This window comes from Micrasema longulum, unplaced genomic scaffold (genome assembly GCF_059751315.1).
Source record: "Micrasema longulum isolate JH-2025_06_02 unplaced genomic scaffold, ASM5975131v1 h1tg001231l, whole genome shotgun sequence".
In the NCBI taxonomy this organism is placed as follows: domain Eukaryota; kingdom Metazoa; phylum Arthropoda; class Insecta; order Trichoptera; family Brachycentridae; genus Micrasema; species Micrasema longulum.
The window spans coordinates 1,139-22,121 of record NW_028278418.1 but is presented as its reverse complement, the minus strand read 5'-3'; the positions used below and the strand labels follow the sequence as shown (position 1 = coordinate 22,121).

Genomic DNA, 20,983 nt, shown 5'->3' with positions numbered 1-20,983 from the left:
CGTTTAAATAATCATTCCATGTTTGATTACTTTACCCACTTCACAATTCCGGCCATGTTTAAACATCCATAAATCTGTTGATTTTTGGGAAGAAAAGAAAAATAATTATGTAACACATATTTATACCCTGGCTACTTCCATTCTATATTGCCGGTTTGAGATTATGCCGGTGTCCAGAATCTGAACTACGGATCATCTCTACGGTTTATGTTAAATAACATTTCCAATATGATTTTCTTACATACTTTTGCTGCTATTGCTCGTGTTTTATATGTTCAACTATTATTATAACAATGATTTTAACAATGATTGTGGTCGCACTGCTATGCAGATGATACGCAGATCTATTTTTATTGCAAACCAGGCGAGAGAAGTGTGCTTGTCAATTTAATTGATGGATGCATCAAGAAAATAGGAAACTGGATGGCTGAAAACAGACTAACATTAAACCCATCAAAAACTGAACAACTGTGGGTGGCTTCAGCCAGACGACAGAATTTGATCCAGGATACGGCTCTACCCAATGTAGGGAGTGCCGTTTTACCCACCGTTAAACTACTGGGAGTTTTACTCAATTCTGACCTATCTCTTGACGCTCAAATTAGTAGAACGATAAGTTCATGCTTCTACCAGCTGAAACAAATTAAATGCATCCGCAAAAATTTGCCGGTTGATGCCGCCCGTCAATTAATAAATGCGTTTGTAGTGTCTAGAGTCGATTATTGTAATGGTATCTATGCAGGTCTACCAATGAACAAAATGACTCGCCTACAATCTGTATTGAATGCCGCAGCGAGACTTATTTTCGGAATCTCTAAGTTCAGTCATATCACTCCACTACTTCGGGAACTACACTGGCTACGTTTTCCACAGAGGGTCGAATACAAACTCTGTTGACTTATGTATAAGTCACTGCACAACTCGGCTCCGGAATATCTAAGGGAACTATGCATTCCAGATGAACTAGCTGACAGGCGTCTCACGCTTAGATCAGCTACGTCTACGGCAAGAGGAAAAGTTATTATACCTCTACGCAAACAGCGCACTAAATTTGGTGAGCGCGCATTTGCGGTCGCAGGCCCTATGGCATGGAATGCTCTCCCAGCAGAGGTGCGAGGCTGTGAAAGTGAAGTGATGTTTCGGAAAAAACTTAAAACCCACTTGTTCTCTAAATCATTTGAATAAATCCGTAGCACGTGACAACAAAATAAATTATTTTAATTAAATTACAAATTTAAAAGCTTCAATTAAATTAACTTAACAATAGAATCACCATGTAAAGCGCCCTTGAGGTATTTTATTACGAAAATGGCGCTATATAAGTTATCCACAATAAAATGATTTTAAGTGATATTAAATGAATAATCCTGTCAGTAAATAAGCTTTCCAGGACTAGAAAACTAACAGGAAACCAATTATAAATAAAAAGTTTTATGAGAAATAAATAAAAATACAGATCGTAGCGGCAAGGCGAAGTGTTGCCAGAACAAAATAGAAATTCCTATTTTAATGCCATTTTAAAATAAGTTATTTGTTCATTTTAACACCGTAATGGCTTCACAACATTCTTACATAAATTAGATAAAATGGTACTATTGTACCATTTTATTGTACATTTATTTTACTTTGTATTCAAAGGGAAATAAAATGGGATAGAAACAGATATGTTAAAAATAAACAAAAAAAGTAATCTAGATAACCCCCAAGACATGTAAGTGTGAACCTAAATCATCATCACTATGAGTCTTCACTCGTCCAGTGCTGAACAAAGGGCTCCCTTCCTAACCTCTACAGTTCTCTGTCCATCGCCACTTAAATAGATTACAAATACTATGCGCGTACTTGTGTCCCGATAAACGTAAATGAATTGACTTTATTTGTAAAAAAAAAAAGGAAAAAAATAATAAATGTAATTAACAAATATTTGATAGTGCTATGATTTGTTTAAGTTTTGTGATTTTGAAACTACTCCAGCTGTGATGTCTTAAGTTCTCAACGGCGAATTGTAACTGGAAATGTATCCCACCACTGTCATTGGTTGATTTCGGAGAACTAGTGACGTTGTTCAAAGTAGTTCATTTTTATTAATTTGTTTCATACATTTTTGAGAAACTTCGCACACAATTAAATGCTCTAAAATTTACTGCGCATAAGAGAACATTTTTTATATCCAATTTACTGTTGCACTGGACTTCCTCATTATATTACTTTATACATCTTTCTTTTCTTTTTAAATATATAGGTTTTGCACAATGGCTCCGCTGCAAGGCCTACATAACAACACCAAGGAGATCAAATAATTTTCCTATAAAGAAAAAAAATCATTGGGCGTAGTAAAAATAAATATAATTAAGGTTTTCAAGGAAGAAAAACAAATTATTACTTTCATACATGGTTGTTTATTAAATCGTTTTTACACCAATCCCTCAATTTACATTATTAAACACTTTACTGTAAATTAGATCATAATTATTCCAATATAAATATTAACCATTTATTAATTTCGTTTTCATTTGCTTTAGAATATCAGAATTCACTTTTGGTAAGTAATATTCAATTCCTTCTGGGGCATGTGATGTGACATATCAAGTGATCTGAAAATGCTCCAGTAAGCAACATTTTAAAGTAGTAATATACTATCGAAATTTGTAAATACAAACCGTTTGAGCTTTTTATAAAGGTAAAATAATATACTATACAAAAAAATATTAAAGTTAAATCATTGAAAGCTTTTGTAAATTAAGGGATTAAAGTGTATTATTTAAAATTGCAAAGGTACACAAAAAAAAGCATTTTTTTTACTGCAGTAAATTAAATATTGATAGACTGTATTAAAAAATGCACATTGACATGACGTATTGCATATTTTTTTTTGTTTTTCAGTTTTATTTGCTTCAAATGACGATAATTCCTAAGATTAATTTAGTTTGCACCAACACGATACATGCCAAACATACATCAACACTCCAACTTAATGAAGACAGTAAAACGTTTGGAATAACACAATTTACAACACCGATAGGACACTAATATTATTCTGGTAATGCTCAAACTTCTACAAACAGTTAAAACTGAAACTATATTCTTACTTGTGTAAAATGCAACTAAATTTGTATGTAGATTTGGTTAGATAAAAATTATACAAATAAATAGACAATTGTGTAGAGATGACTATGTAAAAATGAATATTCTAATTATTGTTCTAGAAAACTTAATGGAAACATAATTTTAAAAGTCACAATACACTTTCACACACTATTCATAATCTTTTGAGAATTCTTTTCTTTTCTTTCAATATTTTCTTCTTTTCTGCAGTGAGTTTTTTATCTCCAGCGTGTTTTTTGGCACAAGGACCTCCCTCAGTCATTTCGAGGTACGCTTTGGACACCTTTGGAGCCTATAAAGAATACAGCGATTACTATTTTCAACAAATGTTCATAATAGGTTCTTCATACACCTAATGTAAAGAAAGAATGATTATTACCTGTGCATGTATTTCAGTCATCATTCTTGCTCTTTGTGAGTAGTCATCATAATGTTCCAACAGTAATTTTCCAGCCTCCTCATTTAGAGCTGACTCTGCATTTGGTACTATTAAAAGACACTTAACAGTCTAAAAAAGAAAATGTCAAATATGATAGCAATAATAATACAAAAAAACAAAAAAAAACACTAGTAAACGACATGTAAGCTGTATAGGTATTCCTAGCAAAGGGAAATAGACCTTAAACATACAATTTAATTAGATAGTTAATATACCTACATGTAATTGTAAAGGATAATACAGAAATGAATCTCTAAGACGACTAGGTATTTTCACTAGCATCTATGACCAATTTCTCCCAATCCCAATTCAAATTTGTACATCTGGCTTCAGGGAATTGGTTGAAATATTTAAGAGGGATACCAGTTTTACGGCCTGTTCATTATCCAGCCTATTTCTAAAATTGGATTTAACCAAACCAAACTATGCAAAGTATCTCTCTAGAACTGCTGTTGCTGCATATTATTACTCTGGTCTAGGAATTACCATTTTGGTCTACAATATGCAACAAATGCGACTTTATGGTCCCCAGGGAATCTTAGTAAAGTACACGGATAAATACAGAAATGTTTTGTAAAAACAAAGAAACCTACTAAATTATAAATATCATAGATAATGTATCTGCAATAAATATCATGACATATATGGTACTATATATCTTGATATAAAATATATTAGTGATGGATTTTAAGAAAGAATCGCTGTTGACAAGATTTTTCCTCTTATAGGTCGTAGTAATATTGTTTTTAGTAAGTAAGTTATAAGCAAAACTAATCTACATATGTGCATACTTCCACAGGCGGAATTACCAAAAAATTATAAACTCGAAGTTGACTATAAATTTCACAAATAACAATCTACAATAAATTATATCTGTAATAAATGAATTGTTAATGGTTGAAGTTCCCATTTAACTAGTGTCGCTTTTATTGCCTTAAAGATTGGGTACATAGATTGGTTTTGCTATTTTATGTATATTGTACTATTTTAAGATTTAAAATTAAATTAAAAGAAATATAATAAAAACGTCCCCTGAAATATTGGTTCTAAGACCGTCAAGTTTGAAATTGACATTTGGAATATTGCTTCTATTTTTATTACATGAATTTATTTCAGTACTAAAAGTATCACATACTAGCAATATATGTTTTATGCCGAGATCTGATTTCCAATCCTTCTTGAGGGTGTTGACACATATCTCTCCATTACTCGATACATTGGGGTGGAAGATCTTGGTAATGAAGAATGCCTTTGGTGGCGCAGCCGGGAAATCCTTACCAAGAGCTAGTTTTATTTTGAAAACACCTCCAGCGTATGGGGTACCAGCTAAAAAAAATTATTTAAATTAAATATATACAGAATAGTCTCCAAAATCCGAACCTGTTCCGTTCAACTATTTTTCAAATTACTGGAATCATTGAATAATAAAACAAACTTTTTGCATATTGTTCATCAATAAGATTGTTTAATTTAACATAGGAATATTATGTGTTATTTGATGTTTAAAAAATCTGGAATTTTTTTCTGTCGAGCACCTTTTGCATACTCATGTGCTTTATCTAATCATTGATTGATTTGGTGTTTATTTTGTAGAACTCCATATTTAAACTTCTAATATTAGAAATCAAACACTGATTTGAGTCTACTGAACACTTCATTTTATTTTTACAAATATAAAAACAAAAAATTTGTGACAATCGTTTCGCCTTGTTAGGACATTAGTTTGAAAATGCCCTAAGGGCCCTTGTTAGGGCATTTTCAAACGAATGCTATTGATTTCTAATATTATAAGTCTTTTCTTTATCTAACTGTTTGGAGGGGTTTCACATTTTTTTCCACTGCCCTCTCCAAACAAGTGTTAAAAGTTGAAATGGCATATTTATGTTTGACTGTGTGAGGTGTTAGTTCTTCTTCTGTTATGCTCTCATTTTCTTTCAGTTTTCTTCATTTTCTTCTTCTTTTGCTACTCCTACTGGAGATTGACGACCATCATTCTGAATTCATCACGATCTTGGGCCAGTTTAATAAGCGCTGCCGCATCCGGCACACCGAACCATTGTCTGAGATTTCTGAGCCATGATGCTCTTTTCCGTCCCATACCCTGCCTGCCCTCTATCTTTCCTTCCACAGTTTGAGAAGGGTATACTTTTCATTGCTGAATATGTGGCCAAAGTACGAAGCTTTTCTTCTTTTGACAGTGGTCAGTAACTCCCTTCTCTATGTTCATAATGCATAAAACTGCTTCATCGAAGACATGATCATTCCACGACATTTTTCATTTAAATTAATTTATTTAATAAAAATAACATGTACATAACAATCTAAAATTTAAGGCGTACATTTATGACAAAAAAAAATACATTAGAGAGACTTTTTTCAAAGTAGGAGAAGAATCCTGCTCTGGAAAACCCCTTCGGATACATGAAACAGATCAACACCTAGAGCGATGTTGTTTAGCATAGCGGAAGCCCTTCCAACAGGCATAACCATCGGCAGGTTGGTCCTGTATATCGGAATATGAAACAATCTATGCTGACGCTGTCTTAGCTAATTATCAGGAACATACAAACTAATGCTCCTCATAATCGCAGGATTATCGACCACACCGCGCAGCAATCGATAAAAATGTGTAGTCAAATACACATTCCTTCTAGTCTCTAAACTGTTGTAGCCAAGCACACCCTGGAGAAACTCGGTCGGGTAGAGCCAAGGATAATACCCGCACTCTCTCATGTAGAGATATCTCAGAAACTTCTTTTGGATTTCCCCTATCATAAGAGAGTACTTCAGTTCATGTGGCCCCCAAATCATCGAGCCACTCTCGAGTCTACTTCGAAGATTCGAAGCATTCGTCTGCACAACCAAAGTTTTGAAGTCCGACCCTCCGCTCCATACAACAACGTCGACAACACAAAGGCTTTTATTGCTATCCATCTTGCGCTTAGTCTCAGATCTCGGTCGAACGAGAGTTTCTGCATTTTATAGAACAATTTAATCACCAGTCATTATCTCGGAACTTTTCTCCATATTTGCGGTAACCCACGCTTGAACTTCTGGATCATTCATATCATTTACCCAATGCAGTGTTCGCAAATAGTGCATCGGTGGTAAACAAACTAAAGCTGCCTCAAAATAAGGCTTTCGGAGGCAGCTTTAGTTCTTTCATTCCCTCGCCCTTCACCAGATGCTATTGTTCAGATCACATCGGAGGTTTGGTTTAAAGCGGGTTTGAATTACGGAGACTACTATATATAGCTTTCATTGTGTAATTTTAGGTGGTAGAATAATTAAAATTGAAGGTGTTCTTTCTCAACTTGCGGCAGAGCAAAAAAGATAAGGATACAGGCAAAAACACCCACTAGTACATGATATACAAAAGAGGTTGTTAACATTTTAAAGAATAAATAATTATGTAAAAATGCATACTTATCAAGATAAATTTAGATTTTGGGTATCCTGAAATCTTTGTAGGCATATTTTGGATTTTACCCTGACGGGGTTAATTTCCATATTTTTTATATGAAAGACCACGGAAGACTAGGCATTTACAAACCTTACATATTACAGGGTTAACCCAGCCGGACCGAAGGGGGGGGGGATTCCCCATAGACCGCTGTTAATTCGATAACTCTAGTATTATTAAAGGTATTTGCCCTATATTTTTTGTAATCGTGAAAATAACAGAAAGAAGCATCAAATCGTTTAATATTTAAAAAAAAAAAAACTAATAATAACTAATAGTAAATAAAACAAGGGTTGATTTCACTTTATGTACATTAGCATTCGGCAAACTAACAAAAATGAATAAATTATTGCACGATCATAAACACTTCCAACTTTTTATTCTCGTGACACTATATATAAGTAGGCGCTGGGGTTATTTGGTCCCCCGCCCCTGTTCGGATTGTGTGTAATTTTTGGATACTTAGTGAGGAAAAGGTTAAGTGAACACTTTACACATACATATCGTGTAACATTCACCACTTTTGTATGGCATCTATATTGCTCGGTTTAAATATTCTATTTCGCAAGAGCGTTAGCCCACCGCACTAGAAAATGAAACCTACAGTTGGTAAGGAAGGGGTAAGTTTTTTACTGACCGGAAATCATGGCATCGGATTTGTTTCCGAGTTACTTAGACATTAGAGGAAGGCGAGATCTTTAAAAACTAGCACCGGGCCTGACACGGGGAGTACTGTGATCGGCAAAACCACCTTCCCCGTCTTTTCACGCATTTTGGGAAATGCCCGTCAAATTTTATTTTCTCCGTGAATTATAACCGTAACTTGTAAATCTCAAGGTAGAAGTGATCAATATAACAGTCTCTCCATTCGAGGTCCTGTAATATCTGGGAATATTTGGTAAGGAACTCCGTAAGTGAAATAAAAATAAACATCTCGACACCACAATCTTTAACTAATGCATGGAGACATTTCTCAAATAAAAATGGTTCAGTTGAACAAATAACTGTAATATTTTACATGGATACAGGACAATGAAGTTAAAAAGCATTTCTTTTCTTCCTTATCTGCGTAAAATAATGCTTATTTTATTTATTGGGTTGATTTATTTTCTTTTGAGTATGTAAAGGCCAGGTACCATATTTTCAGCTTAACATCTGATTAAATGTTAACACAGCGTTATAATCATATTATTGCTCTAATTATTCATCAATATGTTTTGTTTCGAAACAAAGAAATGAGTTATTGGAAATATAGATAAACCTATAGCAGAAACATTGTAATGTAAAGAATAAGTTTTACCAGGTCCATCGATATAGGCTTGTATATCCGTGATATCAGAATCATTAACGATTACTTTTATTCCTTCTAGTGGTTGTTCTGATAACTCCTGCATCTCTTTAGCTACTCTTCTGATGATTTGAGGGGAAAGATTTTCGACGTTCGACATCTATAAACAACATTGATATATTGGTTATTCGATTAAAAGGGAACGTAACTTGATACATTTCTCGGTAATATAATACATACCGAACTCATTTTTTAAGATAAAAATATAGTAAACCAAATAAAAATAAGGTAATATTTAAATAATCACACTAATTTAAAAACTAAATGTCAAAAGCCTTGTGCGACTGACATAAAATCAAACATGGAAGATGCCCAAACACAGAAGAAATATTTTTGAATTTTGCTCAACAATAACCATAGAGATTTTCATGATACTGTTGTTATGGGACAAGTACCTACTTTTCCATAAAATAAAAGACAATAGGGGATAATTGTGGATTTCTTCCATACCATCAAAACGGTTATCCATTACACAGTAATAAAATGATTTCGTTGTCTGTTTATTAAAAATTGTAACTTAATGTACGTGAAGCTGATACGAGCCATACATAAGTGTCCGAAATATTAATGATAAAAACTTTTTTCCATGTAAAATAAGCAAGCATTTTTTAATGAAAAATTGTCTTTTGTATATCATGTCAATGAAATTTCAAGCAAGGCATTAAAAATATTGTGCTTTATTTTGAGAAACACAAAAAAATTCAAGTATATCCGATCATTGAAAATATTATACTGTTCTCTTGTAAGAACTAATTTAGATTTTAAAACATCAATATGGTCACCCTGCTATAATGGAAAAGAATTTATTTCATAAGCTTATATCTTTGCATTTTTTGTTTATATGCTTACTGTTTTTTCTTGCATACCTTTATTAATTTATTTTTTTTACTTCGTAAAACTTTTTATTATTTCCTTTTTAACTAATTTCACATATTTTTTCTGTATATTCTGTGTTTATTATTTAGTATGTTAGCATGTATTTCATTTTTATTTTTTGTAAATGCCTTTTGGGCGTTAATGAACAAAATAAATAATTCATTATAAAGTCAACCTTTATTTGTATTAGGAAATAACGTGAGGATATTTGAAAATATTTAAATACGAATTGTTATAACCATTCAATACATTATTTTATGTTCTAGGATTTCATGAACAATAATAATAACCTTCAATAGTCAATTCTGAAAAAAAAACTGCGTTTTAATTACCGCCATTAAAATTATCATTTAAATAAAATTTGCCTGAACCTTTACTATCAAGTACAGTAATATTTTCCATCTATTGTTAAAGTCAATTATTAGGATTCAATCACTTCGGTTAAATTCGAAAGACTGAGGGACAAATTATCCCTCTCGTTTGAAAATAAAATAAAATTAACAATATATAACCCATGTTCTGATGAAAAAACCATAATCTTTCAAATAATAATAGCTAAACGATGGCCATTAAAACTATATTTGTATTTTAAAAACTATTTTTTTTTATAAAAATAACAAAATAAAACCCAAACCTATACGGGTAAGCAGAGGGGACAAAACACCATATTCTTCATTCATTCATATAAAACTCGCTTTCTCAATACTACTTCTTCTTATTTACGCACATCTATTATTACAACTTTTGATATAAACATTACATAACTCTATTAAATTTCTACTCCATAATTTTTTTTATCCGCGCTCGTGGTGTATAAGACACTGCATCGGTACTGCAAATGCGATACACCGGTGATTAATTTAAAATATGTATGAATATAAGATGGGCGATTTTACGATTTAGGTTCCAGTCCAGAAACTAGAAAACATTGCAGCGTAGAACCAGATTCAAAATAAATATTTCACATCCTCCTTGCCAGGAATTGAACCTAGGACCTCAAGTGTGGCAGGCGAACGCGCTAACCACCACACTAGGAAGCGAACCATCCCCAATTTATTGATTATAATAATTCTTTCTTTAATTTTCACAAGTATAAATTAGTTAAATATATGAAATAAAGAACGTCAGTTTCCTGCACCGCTAGTGCGTGCCCAACCACGGCCACCCAGTCTTCCAGCTGGCGGTTCTCACCAATGGGACCGAATCTCGAGAGCTGCCCATGACATCGCCCAGCTTGCGTTCGTCCAAGCACGGCATCCGGACCATCATCCGTCAACTCTCCACATAGTCATGTGTTAAAAATATATAAGTGAAGAGTGACAATCGCAGACTACTTTAGTGTAAGGACCTAGCTCTGTTGGTAATTTCTATTTCATGTTTGTAGTCAGTTCTTTCCCATGTTTTAGATAAATAAACATGGGTACATAAAACATTCAAGCTCTATAAATTATCTTCCAAATTACACTTTTTCAGGATAGATTTAATGTCATTATTCATTAGTCATTTCATAAATACATTTTTTACTGTAAAAATATGTTGTTGAATTCACTTAATCACTATCAGGTTGATTATGCAGGTGGATGGTGTGCTTTTAAACCCCCTAAACACAATATTTCATTATTCCTGGACCGGGACCTGAAGTTTACCTTGTTGCATCTGAATCTTCTCGCGGGGGTAGAGAAAGAAATTGGGGGATTTCTATTTTTTGCATGCAACTACACTTAGCTTCGTATATGACCACACTGATGATAAAAAAAAAACACAAAAATGAAGCCATAGAAACTTTTGTGTGCAGCGGTTTTTTTAATAAATTACAAGATACAAAAACTATGTAATAATGAATCATGTATATACAATAAAGAAATAGTAATAATACAGAAACAAAGAATAAAGAAGTTCAGTGCTACGGGATATTGGATATAAAAATGTTTTCTTACATGCGGTAAAAATTATACCATTTATTTGTATGGAAAAGTTTCTCTAAAAGATATGAAATAATTAATAAAAATTAACTACTTTGAACTATGTCAAAAGTTCTTAAGAATCAACCAATGACAGAGTGTTGTGATAGATTTCCAGATTCCAGGAAACCAACTCTCCAACTACAACTTGTGACATCACATCATCATCATTCCCTTTCTGCACCTAATGGTGCATAGGGAACTGCACTGGTAGACCAATTACAGCGTATCTTGATCATTTTTGCAACATGAAGGTAAGATGATCAATCTTAAACTTCAGGTCTAGGGATTATGAAATATTCTAATGTGAAAACACCCTTTTAAATAAATATTTCATATCAACCATGTCGGGAATCGAGCCCGAGACCTCCTTCATGGTAGGCAAATGCGCTAACCATTACACCAGAAGGCTAACATGTGACATCACAGGCGGAGTGATTTCAAAATTACAAAACATTGAAAAAAAACACAGTTGATTTGCTAAGTTTGATAATAGTCTATAATCAAATATGAAAAATAAAAAACTACTGTACTTACTGATTATTGTAAAACATTAATTTCTGATATACATAGGTAGACAAAATTTTCATAAAAAATACAAATAACTAAAATAAAAGAAAACGTCAGAGTAAAAAAATTTATTTGACTTTTTCGATATAAAAATATACATAATTAATTATTATTTTAAAATTACAACGAGGTAGTCTACCTAACTTATGATATTCAAATACATAATTAAATATAGGTTATTTTCTTGTGCGTAAATATTTGAAATTTGCTTGGCAAGTTCTGTTTTTGTACAAACTCAATACCTATGCAGCATTGTACAAAAAATAACTGATCCATACAATGGGAAATGCAATGATAATGTTGAGGATGTTTTTCTTTTACTTTGTAATAATAACATCGATATTTATGCGCATTATTACTCTGAGGGTAATACGAGCATAAATAAATCATATTTTCAGGGAATAATGAAAAAAAATTAGTACATCCATTAAAGAAAAACATAAATTATACGCTTGGTGCAAGAAGTCACCATTTGATGAAATATTATTTGGAGACTAGTAATGTTTAGCGTGTTAAAAATTATATTTATTTTCAAATAATTACCTTCTGTCAGTATTTTACCTGAATGTAATGTTGTAGATATACGTAGTGAGCATGCGCAGTCGGTCCATATATTGAATGGAACCAATGCTTCCCTAAAAATTTTACCTCTAAACAATCAATATCTATTTTTTATTTATTTAATGAAATCAGTTATAAGGTAACTAATCCTTTAAATAACTAGAATAAATATTTTGTTATTGGTTTGTAGTTTTAATCGTAGCGATCTGAGATGGATCGATGTTCATTCATTAATAACTTCTAAAAAATTGCGACATCCCCACACATAACCTTACGACTGCGTAGTTATGCGCGGACGGGTATAAAATACACTGCGCTCTGTCTGATTCTGATGAAACTGCTTAAGTGATTTAGTTCCTTTAAGACGGTCCTCCAGTATAGAATTTCACAAGTCCGTGCATGCGCAAATAGAGATCTTCAGTAACTGTGGAACCGATTCTAACAAACACATCCAGGTTTATTTTCCATGTATTATGTAAATCGGCTCACATGGTGGCATTATACTATGAAATATAACTCTTTTATGCTGACATTATGGTATAAAATTGCTTTTTAGTTTATTTCAAAACACTTTATTTGAATTTCTGTGTTAGTAGTAGGCACAAATTTGACATACGTATGTACCTAGTACCAACTGACTGCTTCCCTAATCGAAAACCTCACCGCATGCTCCGGGTAATGTGTGACTTTTGGTTAAATAGAAGACATCTAAGTGATGTTTAATATTAATTAGTGACTTTTTGTGTTAAATGCCAATGATAGGGAAACATAGAGCTTCAAATAAGCATAATTGTGAAATAACCGTAGTTGTAAATCGAGTTGCGGTAGAGTGGTGTTCAAACATCTAACCTTAAATCTCTGAGTCAGCAGACACTACTTTCGATTCAAATTGGTTAATTAGATTTAGAAATGTTTAAATGACTTTCTTTGCTATTAAAAAGGTAGAAAATGTTCTAAATTGGAGTTCACAATGACTTATTTATTAAATTACAATAAGAATGTCAAAATACCATTTAGACAAATAACATAGGTTGTGGTTGGTGAGAATGTGGAGAAATGATCAAATGTATATCATAGATAAAGCTCAACGCTCTAAACATATTAAAAATTGACTTTTATTGCAATTGGTATCAACAAAATTCAGATTAGTTCTAAGATACCAGACTATGATTATCAAATACAAAAATAAGATATTTAAATAAAAAATGAAAGAAGGCCAAAAGAAAGAATTTACACGACGCGACAGTACAAAGCAATAAATAATGAAAAAATGTTCATACATTATATTGATATCACAGAAAAAATCTTTTTTCCATTTTTTTAATTTTGCAATGCTTTGTCTCCATAAATTTATCTAAACAATCAGGCAATTTGCGTTTTATCGGTGGTTCTAGTTGAGATATTTCATCGTCTGATTCACTATCATTCAGATATATGACCGACTTGGACTTTTTTCCAATACATTGACTCCGAGTATTTTCCGTTGAGTCTAATGTTTGAGTTGCTTGAGGTGAATTTTTATCAGATATTTTTTGGTGATCTATTGATTTTTCATCTTCAGATAGACTATCGTTGAGGAAAACTACTGATTTTGAAGAATTTCCAGAAAGATAAGCAGGAGATTTGATGTCCTCTGTTGAATATTTTAAATTTTCATTATCATTAATTATTTCCAGTTTTGCATTATTATTATTAGAAATGAATTTGTTCTCTAGATTATTCAAGTGATCTACATTATTTAAAAATAAGTCATCTTCACCCCATTCATTATGTTCTACAATATTATCTGTAATGTTTCCAGATAAGAAGCCACTTCTTTTAGCATTCATATCGACCTTGGGAACAATTTTATCTTTTTCTATTGTCAGCACTTCTCTTTTTGAAAAAGAAAATTGAGATAGATTTTTAGATGTTATTTTTGAACTTTCTTCGGAAGGCGTAATAGTTTTAGTTGAATACTGAAAGCTGTTTCCGTCAGGAACAAGAGCATAATTATCGTAGTAAGGACGATTCAATGTCTTCAAATGATCACGGACCTTTAAATAGGCGACAGAATAATGTATTTCTGGATACGAGACTTCCGGACAAATCGCTTTTATCGGTGCCAATTTTTGGTAATCTGAAAATACATTTTTGTTCCTATTATTGCACACTGAAGTAAAAGAGAATGGATGTTTCGATATTTTTTTACTTAGTTATATTTCAAATAAACTAATTACTAATTTATATGGTACAATTATTGCAAATTAGAAGTAAATTATAATTAAGAAAAAAAGACGGTCATACAGGAACACATTATTTTTATACAAATTTGTCAGCGGGTCAACAGAAAAAACAAATATAAGGATCGTGCGTTCTGTATTTATAACTCATTTTAGATTGTCCTTAACTGAATATTGAATTTTTATAATTATCAAGAACCGTTTCCAAGAAAATAAAATAAAAAAGAAAATTAGGATAATAATTCATTATCATAATCATTCCCTTTCCGCACCTAATGGTGCATAGGGCACTGCATTGGTACCCCAGGATAATAATTATTGATTAAAAAAGTTTTTACGTATAATATTAATATCTTACCGCCATAAATTGGTGGAGCTTTTATAGATTGAATAATTCTGGCCAGAGTGGAGGCTGGTATTAACTTCTTCATATCAATATCGTATCCATTCCTCATTACAGAAGCTATATGTGTTGCAACAGTGGATATTCCTATATTTCTGAAATGATTATCAGTACTGACAGGCGAGGGGTTTCTTAATGTAATTTATTAATATAACTTGAACACGTTTGAATTTTTTGTGTGCTTAATTTATACATTTTATATTGAATTTACTGTGTATGAGTCTGAATTTATTTACGTTTGCGTTTGTTGGTTTTTCTATGTTTGTTTTGTGCATTTATATATTTTTCAACTTAACATAGGATAGAGGGTCCACAGAGTTGGTATGGAGTTATAGAAGCGATATTTAGTGCATAAATATTGATAACAATGTTAGATAAGTGTAAACTAATAATACCTCTTACCTCTCTGAAGCAATAGCATCAATAGACTTTCCCATTGTGAACATATTAAAGGTAATTATGTAAGAACACTCAAAAGTATTTGGTTTATTAGATGGGCGTTCTATTGGATGCTTGGCTATAAGATCTCTTATACTCAGTGTTGGTAAAGGATTATTACCAACATACTGTTGTATGGTGCTGATAAAATGAGCACCGAATTTCTCAATTTTGGAAGCTGGCATACCATCAACTGCAAATATATAATATTAGGACCATGGAAACACAATAGATACATCGGGTTGAACACCAATATCGGTATAGCCGCAATTGTTTAGAGTATAAATTACACAAATTAAAAAGGTTAGTATGTACTAGTTGAGGGATATACATACGGTAAAACCCCTAAATTACGTTTTTTAAGGGAACGATAAAAAAAATGTAAATGGAGGGTAGTGAAAAAAAAATGATTCAGCAAATTATTTATTATTAAAAAATTTATCCAGCAATGTTTGAATCATTTTTTTATTGCAACTTTTTGAATATCATATTCATAAATAATAAATGTCTGTAAAACACAATCAACCATCTTTAAATTGCAAAACACGAAAATGGCGTCAATAATTTAGATTATCGATTTAACTTACCAACAAGTTGGTATAATGATAAAGACCAACTTCAGACTCTTATTGCAAATTTCTCCGAAGTTAATTGCGGGAAAAATGTAAAACTGGATTTTTTGTACTAAAAAAATAAAAATTCAATGGGACTACAAAAATTATACATAAATTGCGGGGACGTAATTTCAGGGTTTCACTGTATGATATTTCCATGTTAATCTACTGAGAATCGAGCCTGAAACTCTTGGATGGTAGTGCAACACTATATAGATGGATAGCATTAAGGGAAAATTAAAGTTATTATTAACTATCTCCATCTCCAGTTTAAATTATAACAAATAAAAATTTAGATCACAAAAACAGCCGATGAAATTATAAAAATAAATTAATCTAAAGCAAGGGATATGTACTAGTCTGCACAATTTAGATTGAACTTTGCGTAATTATTTGTTTCTGTTTGAATATATTTATATATTCTTGACTTTACATCTCTGGATGAGATAGCCTCCTTCACAAGTCTTCTTGTGCGAAAATTTTCCATCTCTTTCTTGGTCTGCCTCTCGGTCGCTTCCATCGGAGAGAACAGAATGCTCACTCGTTTAGAACATTTGGTGCCCTATCATCGGGCATTCTTTTTACGTATACCGCTCATGGTAGCCTTTGCCACATACGGAAACGTAAATCGTTTCATTCTCTACCAAATTTTATTCCTGTTACATATTTTTTAGAAATGAAAAATAATGTTTACTTACATTTTCCTTGAGTCAATTGGTTTATCGATAGAGGCCTCGATAAAGCCATTTGATATAATGCATTGTCCGAAGCAATTTGGTGGGGGATTCCATTGTCTTTTTGTGCTAACGTATGTCTCAAATTGAGTAGATCCTAAAAAAAAAAAAAAATATATTCTCCCGTAAATATTGCTCCCATCGGTTACGATGTTTTTGCGACCATGGCTCAATGATACAATATTCAATCTACAATCTAAGAAATTGAAGGCTCTTAGTAAAGATTGTATAATCAGCAAAATAATAACTTCGGAAAGTATTTATAATATGAGAAGATTAAAAGCAAAAACAGTACTATCCATGATCACCGTTTTTGGGAAGATCAACAAAACCCGTAGCGAAAAGATTATTTTTTTAAATTCAACGTGCACTTGAAAGAAAGTCTTTTCGATACTGGTTTTTTTGGTCTTCCCAAAAACAGTAATAACAGACAGTGGCGATTTTGCTTTTAACCACCCTCATATGAAGTAAAGATGCTATTCTAACCTTGTGCAATCTTTCCAGATATTCATCTTGAGCGATTGTTTCTCTCAATGAAGAGAGATCATTGGAATGTGTGTCTGATGTGGATGGAGTATTGATAGATACAGGATTTACTGTGGATATCCATTTCCCCTCATAAAGTGGCTTCACCCTACAAATTAGATGAATAAATAAATAAACATTATGTGTATTTTTTAGAATATGAAACTCATCAGTATTTTGAATTAAAAAATAAGTAGCATGTTCAATAATAAAAAAGAATTTTTCATGCACTAAAATAAAAAGCCAATAAGAATAATTCACAAATTTGAATTATTGATGTATACAGTTTAAAAAAAAACAAAAAAATTGCTTTCTTATGATGTGCCCAAATTTTTCAATTTCGATAATGAAAACAAGTTGTGGTAGAGAAGGATTCGAACTTGAACCATCTGATCCTGATGAGTTATGTATCGGACATCGCTGCTCGTATGGCAAAAAAAGGCGGAATGCGGCGGCGAGTGCCGATCATTTAAAACATCATCAAACCTAGCGGCCCTTGTTGGGGCTCATATAAACAGAGGTGGTTGTTGCACGAGAAAAAATGTTCCACTGAGCGCCGAGAAATCATTAGACCCCGATGGCAGCAGGAGCTTTGCGAATCGTTGCTAGAGCTACACGCGGCGCTTCAATAAGAGCGACCAGAACCAGTGTTTTTACGAACTTTTCTGTGTTAGTTTTTTCCTGTTTATTTCGGCTAGTAGTCCCGATTTTGTAATCTAATATGCTGCTCCTTTAAGCCATGCCCCTTTAGCCATAAATATGTATAGGATTATGAGGTACTAGGCCTTACTAAATCCCACTAAAATGTGCATCACCCTTTTAATCTGTATGTAGGATCTTTTCCCGTGTCATTTATGTATTAATTGGGACATGGGGATGATGCCTACATACTTCATATTTATGTAAAATGTACACCGAGGGTATTATTTGACTTTAAAATACTGATGTAAAAATAAAATATAAAAATGTCCAGCCAATGAGAGAGCGTTCTACAAGTTAATCCGGGGCAGCCCGACCCCCTCTCGCTCTCTCCTGCGGCTTATGTATGCTGTCCCGTACCCTGTCCGATAGCGACACGGTGCAAATAGTTTAATAGAACCTGTGTGTTTTTTGTGAATAAAGTTGTGTATAAATCAAGACTAAGCGTGTTTTATTGGAATTACGCCCTCTCCGCCTTCGACTCCGCTGCCTGCTTTTTTTAGAGGATATCACCACCGACCCAGCCAGAGAAGTCTATCTTATCCGAGATAGCCGGACTACAGCAGCTAAAGAGCCACCCCTATCTACAGTTCAACTATACACACGGCGAGGTGTCGTGTATAAGTTATATGTATAATGGAAACTAAGGGGGCCTCATCGGAATTAAACCAATATTGGAACTAATGTGCATTAAATGACATACAATTTTAATTTTATTATATGGGTTAGATGCTTATTGCAAATTATTCAAAATAGGCACACTAGTTATTTAAAAAAAGGCTTAATTTTCTTAAATTTACTCTGAGAAATAAGTGTTCCATGTGCATATAAAATTTAGAAAAATGCAAAACATTTCGGTGATACGTTACGTATACAGGGTACAAATATTTCAATATTCAAAGAGACACATTCAACAAAAGTAGGAAGAACTAGAACAAAGTAAATTGTATATAATTTGGGAAATTAAAATAATGAGCATAATTTATCCCAAATGCAGAAAGTACATAATTTGGAAACATCATACGTAGGTCAAAACTCAGGTTTACATTTATATAAAATTCACAATTCAAAATCATCCCAGAATAAGGACACAAAAACAGTCAAAATATGTTCAGATACAAAGACAACAAATAAAGTCAACACATAGCATAGTAAATATTATTGACATTGAAAAAAGACAAATACATATATAATGAATATGATAAAAGGCGCAACTTACGATTTCACCTTCAGGCATTCAACGATACCCCCCGTTGGAGGAAGCAACACAGGATTGTGTGTATTTTTACGCTTGGCTTTCAACCAATCCGAGCCTTTATCATTTAGGACTGTTAATTGTAGCGTTTGCGTACCGAAAGATTTTGATAACTTTTTGATGTAATTATGTTGTTCCAAAATTATTGCTAAATCAAAGAAAAAAAAATATTAGCGGGGCAAATAGCTATTAGCTGATTACCCATATATTATTTATCTGATGAGTTCACTTATTGCAGGTCCAGTTTATTTTGAATTCATTAACATGTGACAACTTCAGTATCTCTTAAGTTAGAACATTCAATGTTTCCACAGATAAAATGTTTTGGAAAATTAGGTTAAAATAATAAGTTTTTACTATTTTAATTTCTTTCAACGCTGTCTCAGTTGCGTATGCTGATAAATGAACATCTCATTAAGTTCGCAATCATAATACCTAAAAGAATTTTGTATTTGATTTAATTTTGATTTTAAGTTTGCTGCCTCTCACTTTTGAGTTTTCCAATGTGGTCAGATCAAAAGACTATGCTCATATGGAAATCTATATAAAGCATGTGATATCATGGTAAATATCTCTGTACTCTTTCCAAACATATCAATATTCTTTATAAAATATGGATTCACGCGTTAAAAATACATGCATGTATTCTTCATGAAAATGTATTCATGGATTAAAAATACATGCATACAAAAAAATTATCAATCATTGTTATAATTATGTCAACCTCGTGGTGTAATGGTCAGCGCATTTGCCTACCATACGAGAGGTCTCGAGTTGGATTCCCGACATGGTTGATATGAAATATTGATTTAAAAGGGTGTTTTCACACCAGAATATTTCATAGTTCCTGGACTGGTACCTGAAGCGTAAGACTGATCATCTTACCTTCATGTAACAAAAATAATCAAGATATACAGCGATTGGAGTACCAATGCAGTGCCCTATGCACCATTGGGTGCGGAAAGGGAATGATGATGTTGGAATTTGGATCAGGGTCTTGATTGAGAAGATTTTTATCACTTTATACTTATCTGGGACTATAAAGACTGCATTGAAATAAAGGTATTTCAAATAAATATATATCACAGACATTTTGATGAGAATCTTACCACTCAGGGCTTTGATGAAAACGCAACCATTGAACCTTTGAAATAAACTTTTTGTGATGTTACTGGCTCTAAATCATGGACATGTTTATATGCGTATTTGTAATAACTGCAAATTACCAATTTGTTTCCACCAATTTTCACTTTTCGTTGAACCACAGCCATGCAAATTGCTTTTTAGAAAATTTAAGTGCATTTTCTTTGCCTTGGATCCTTTTAGAAATGAAACTATCATTCCAACACCGAAGCTTTTTGGATGGAAAAATTCTATTACACTTAAAAATTTGTCTGTGTCTTCAGTAAAGTCGTACATGCCTTGCTCATTGATACCTTCATACAGAGACGAGTCTTTTGGTGAAATGAGTCTGTAACAGAAAAATGTAGCTGATTGAGTGAAAGATAACTTCAAATAACATGACAAATTACAAAATATTAGGGACTTAAATAAGTTCTCGCTGTTTTCTGACAGATGGTGTTGTCTTAGCCTTTTTATATTGGGCAATACTACAGCCAACTTCATCGTGAAGGCCACCATAAGGCTTGATATGACAGTATGTGTTATTCCGCCCAAGTGTAAACTGTGGAGGTCATCGCCATCAAGCCGTAAAGTTGGCAGGGCAGAACACCGTTCTGGTTCGCATCGCGTAACCCGACGCAACGTCAG

The 20,983-nt window shown here is 32.7% G+C and overlaps 2 protein-coding genes across 2 annotated transcripts; both read right to left on the bottom strand.

The window, feature by feature from the left end:
- Positions 1-2,379: 2,379 nt before the first annotated feature.
- Positions 2,380-8,707, bottom strand: LOC148276370 (ubiquitin-conjugating enzyme E2 S). Its single transcript, XM_088234358.1, has 5 exons — positions 8,536-8,707; positions 8,308-8,455; positions 4,680-4,870; positions 3,485-3,613; positions 2,380-3,397 (listed from the first exon to the last, which is right to left on the bottom strand). Exons 1-5 carry the CDS (start codon positions 8,542-8,544, stop codon positions 3,260-3,262), a joined length of 615 nt encoding a protein of 204 aa, XP_088090484.1. The 5' UTR covers positions 8,545-8,707; the 3' UTR covers positions 2,380-3,259.
- Positions 8,708-13,281: 4,574 nt separating this feature from the next.
- Positions 13,282-20,684, bottom strand: LOC148276369 (bifunctional 3'-5' exonuclease/ATP-dependent helicase WRN-like; the record flags this gene model as incomplete). Its single annotated transcript, XM_088234362.1, has 7 exons — positions 13,282-14,442; positions 14,904-15,043; positions 15,351-15,579; positions 16,699-16,831; positions 17,221-17,368; positions 19,178-19,361; positions 20,440-20,684. Coding segments are annotated over 7 exons (1,906 nt in total), but the record flags the coding sequence as incomplete, so codon positions are not given.
- Between the last annotated feature and the right edge of the window lie 299 nt (positions 20,685-20,983).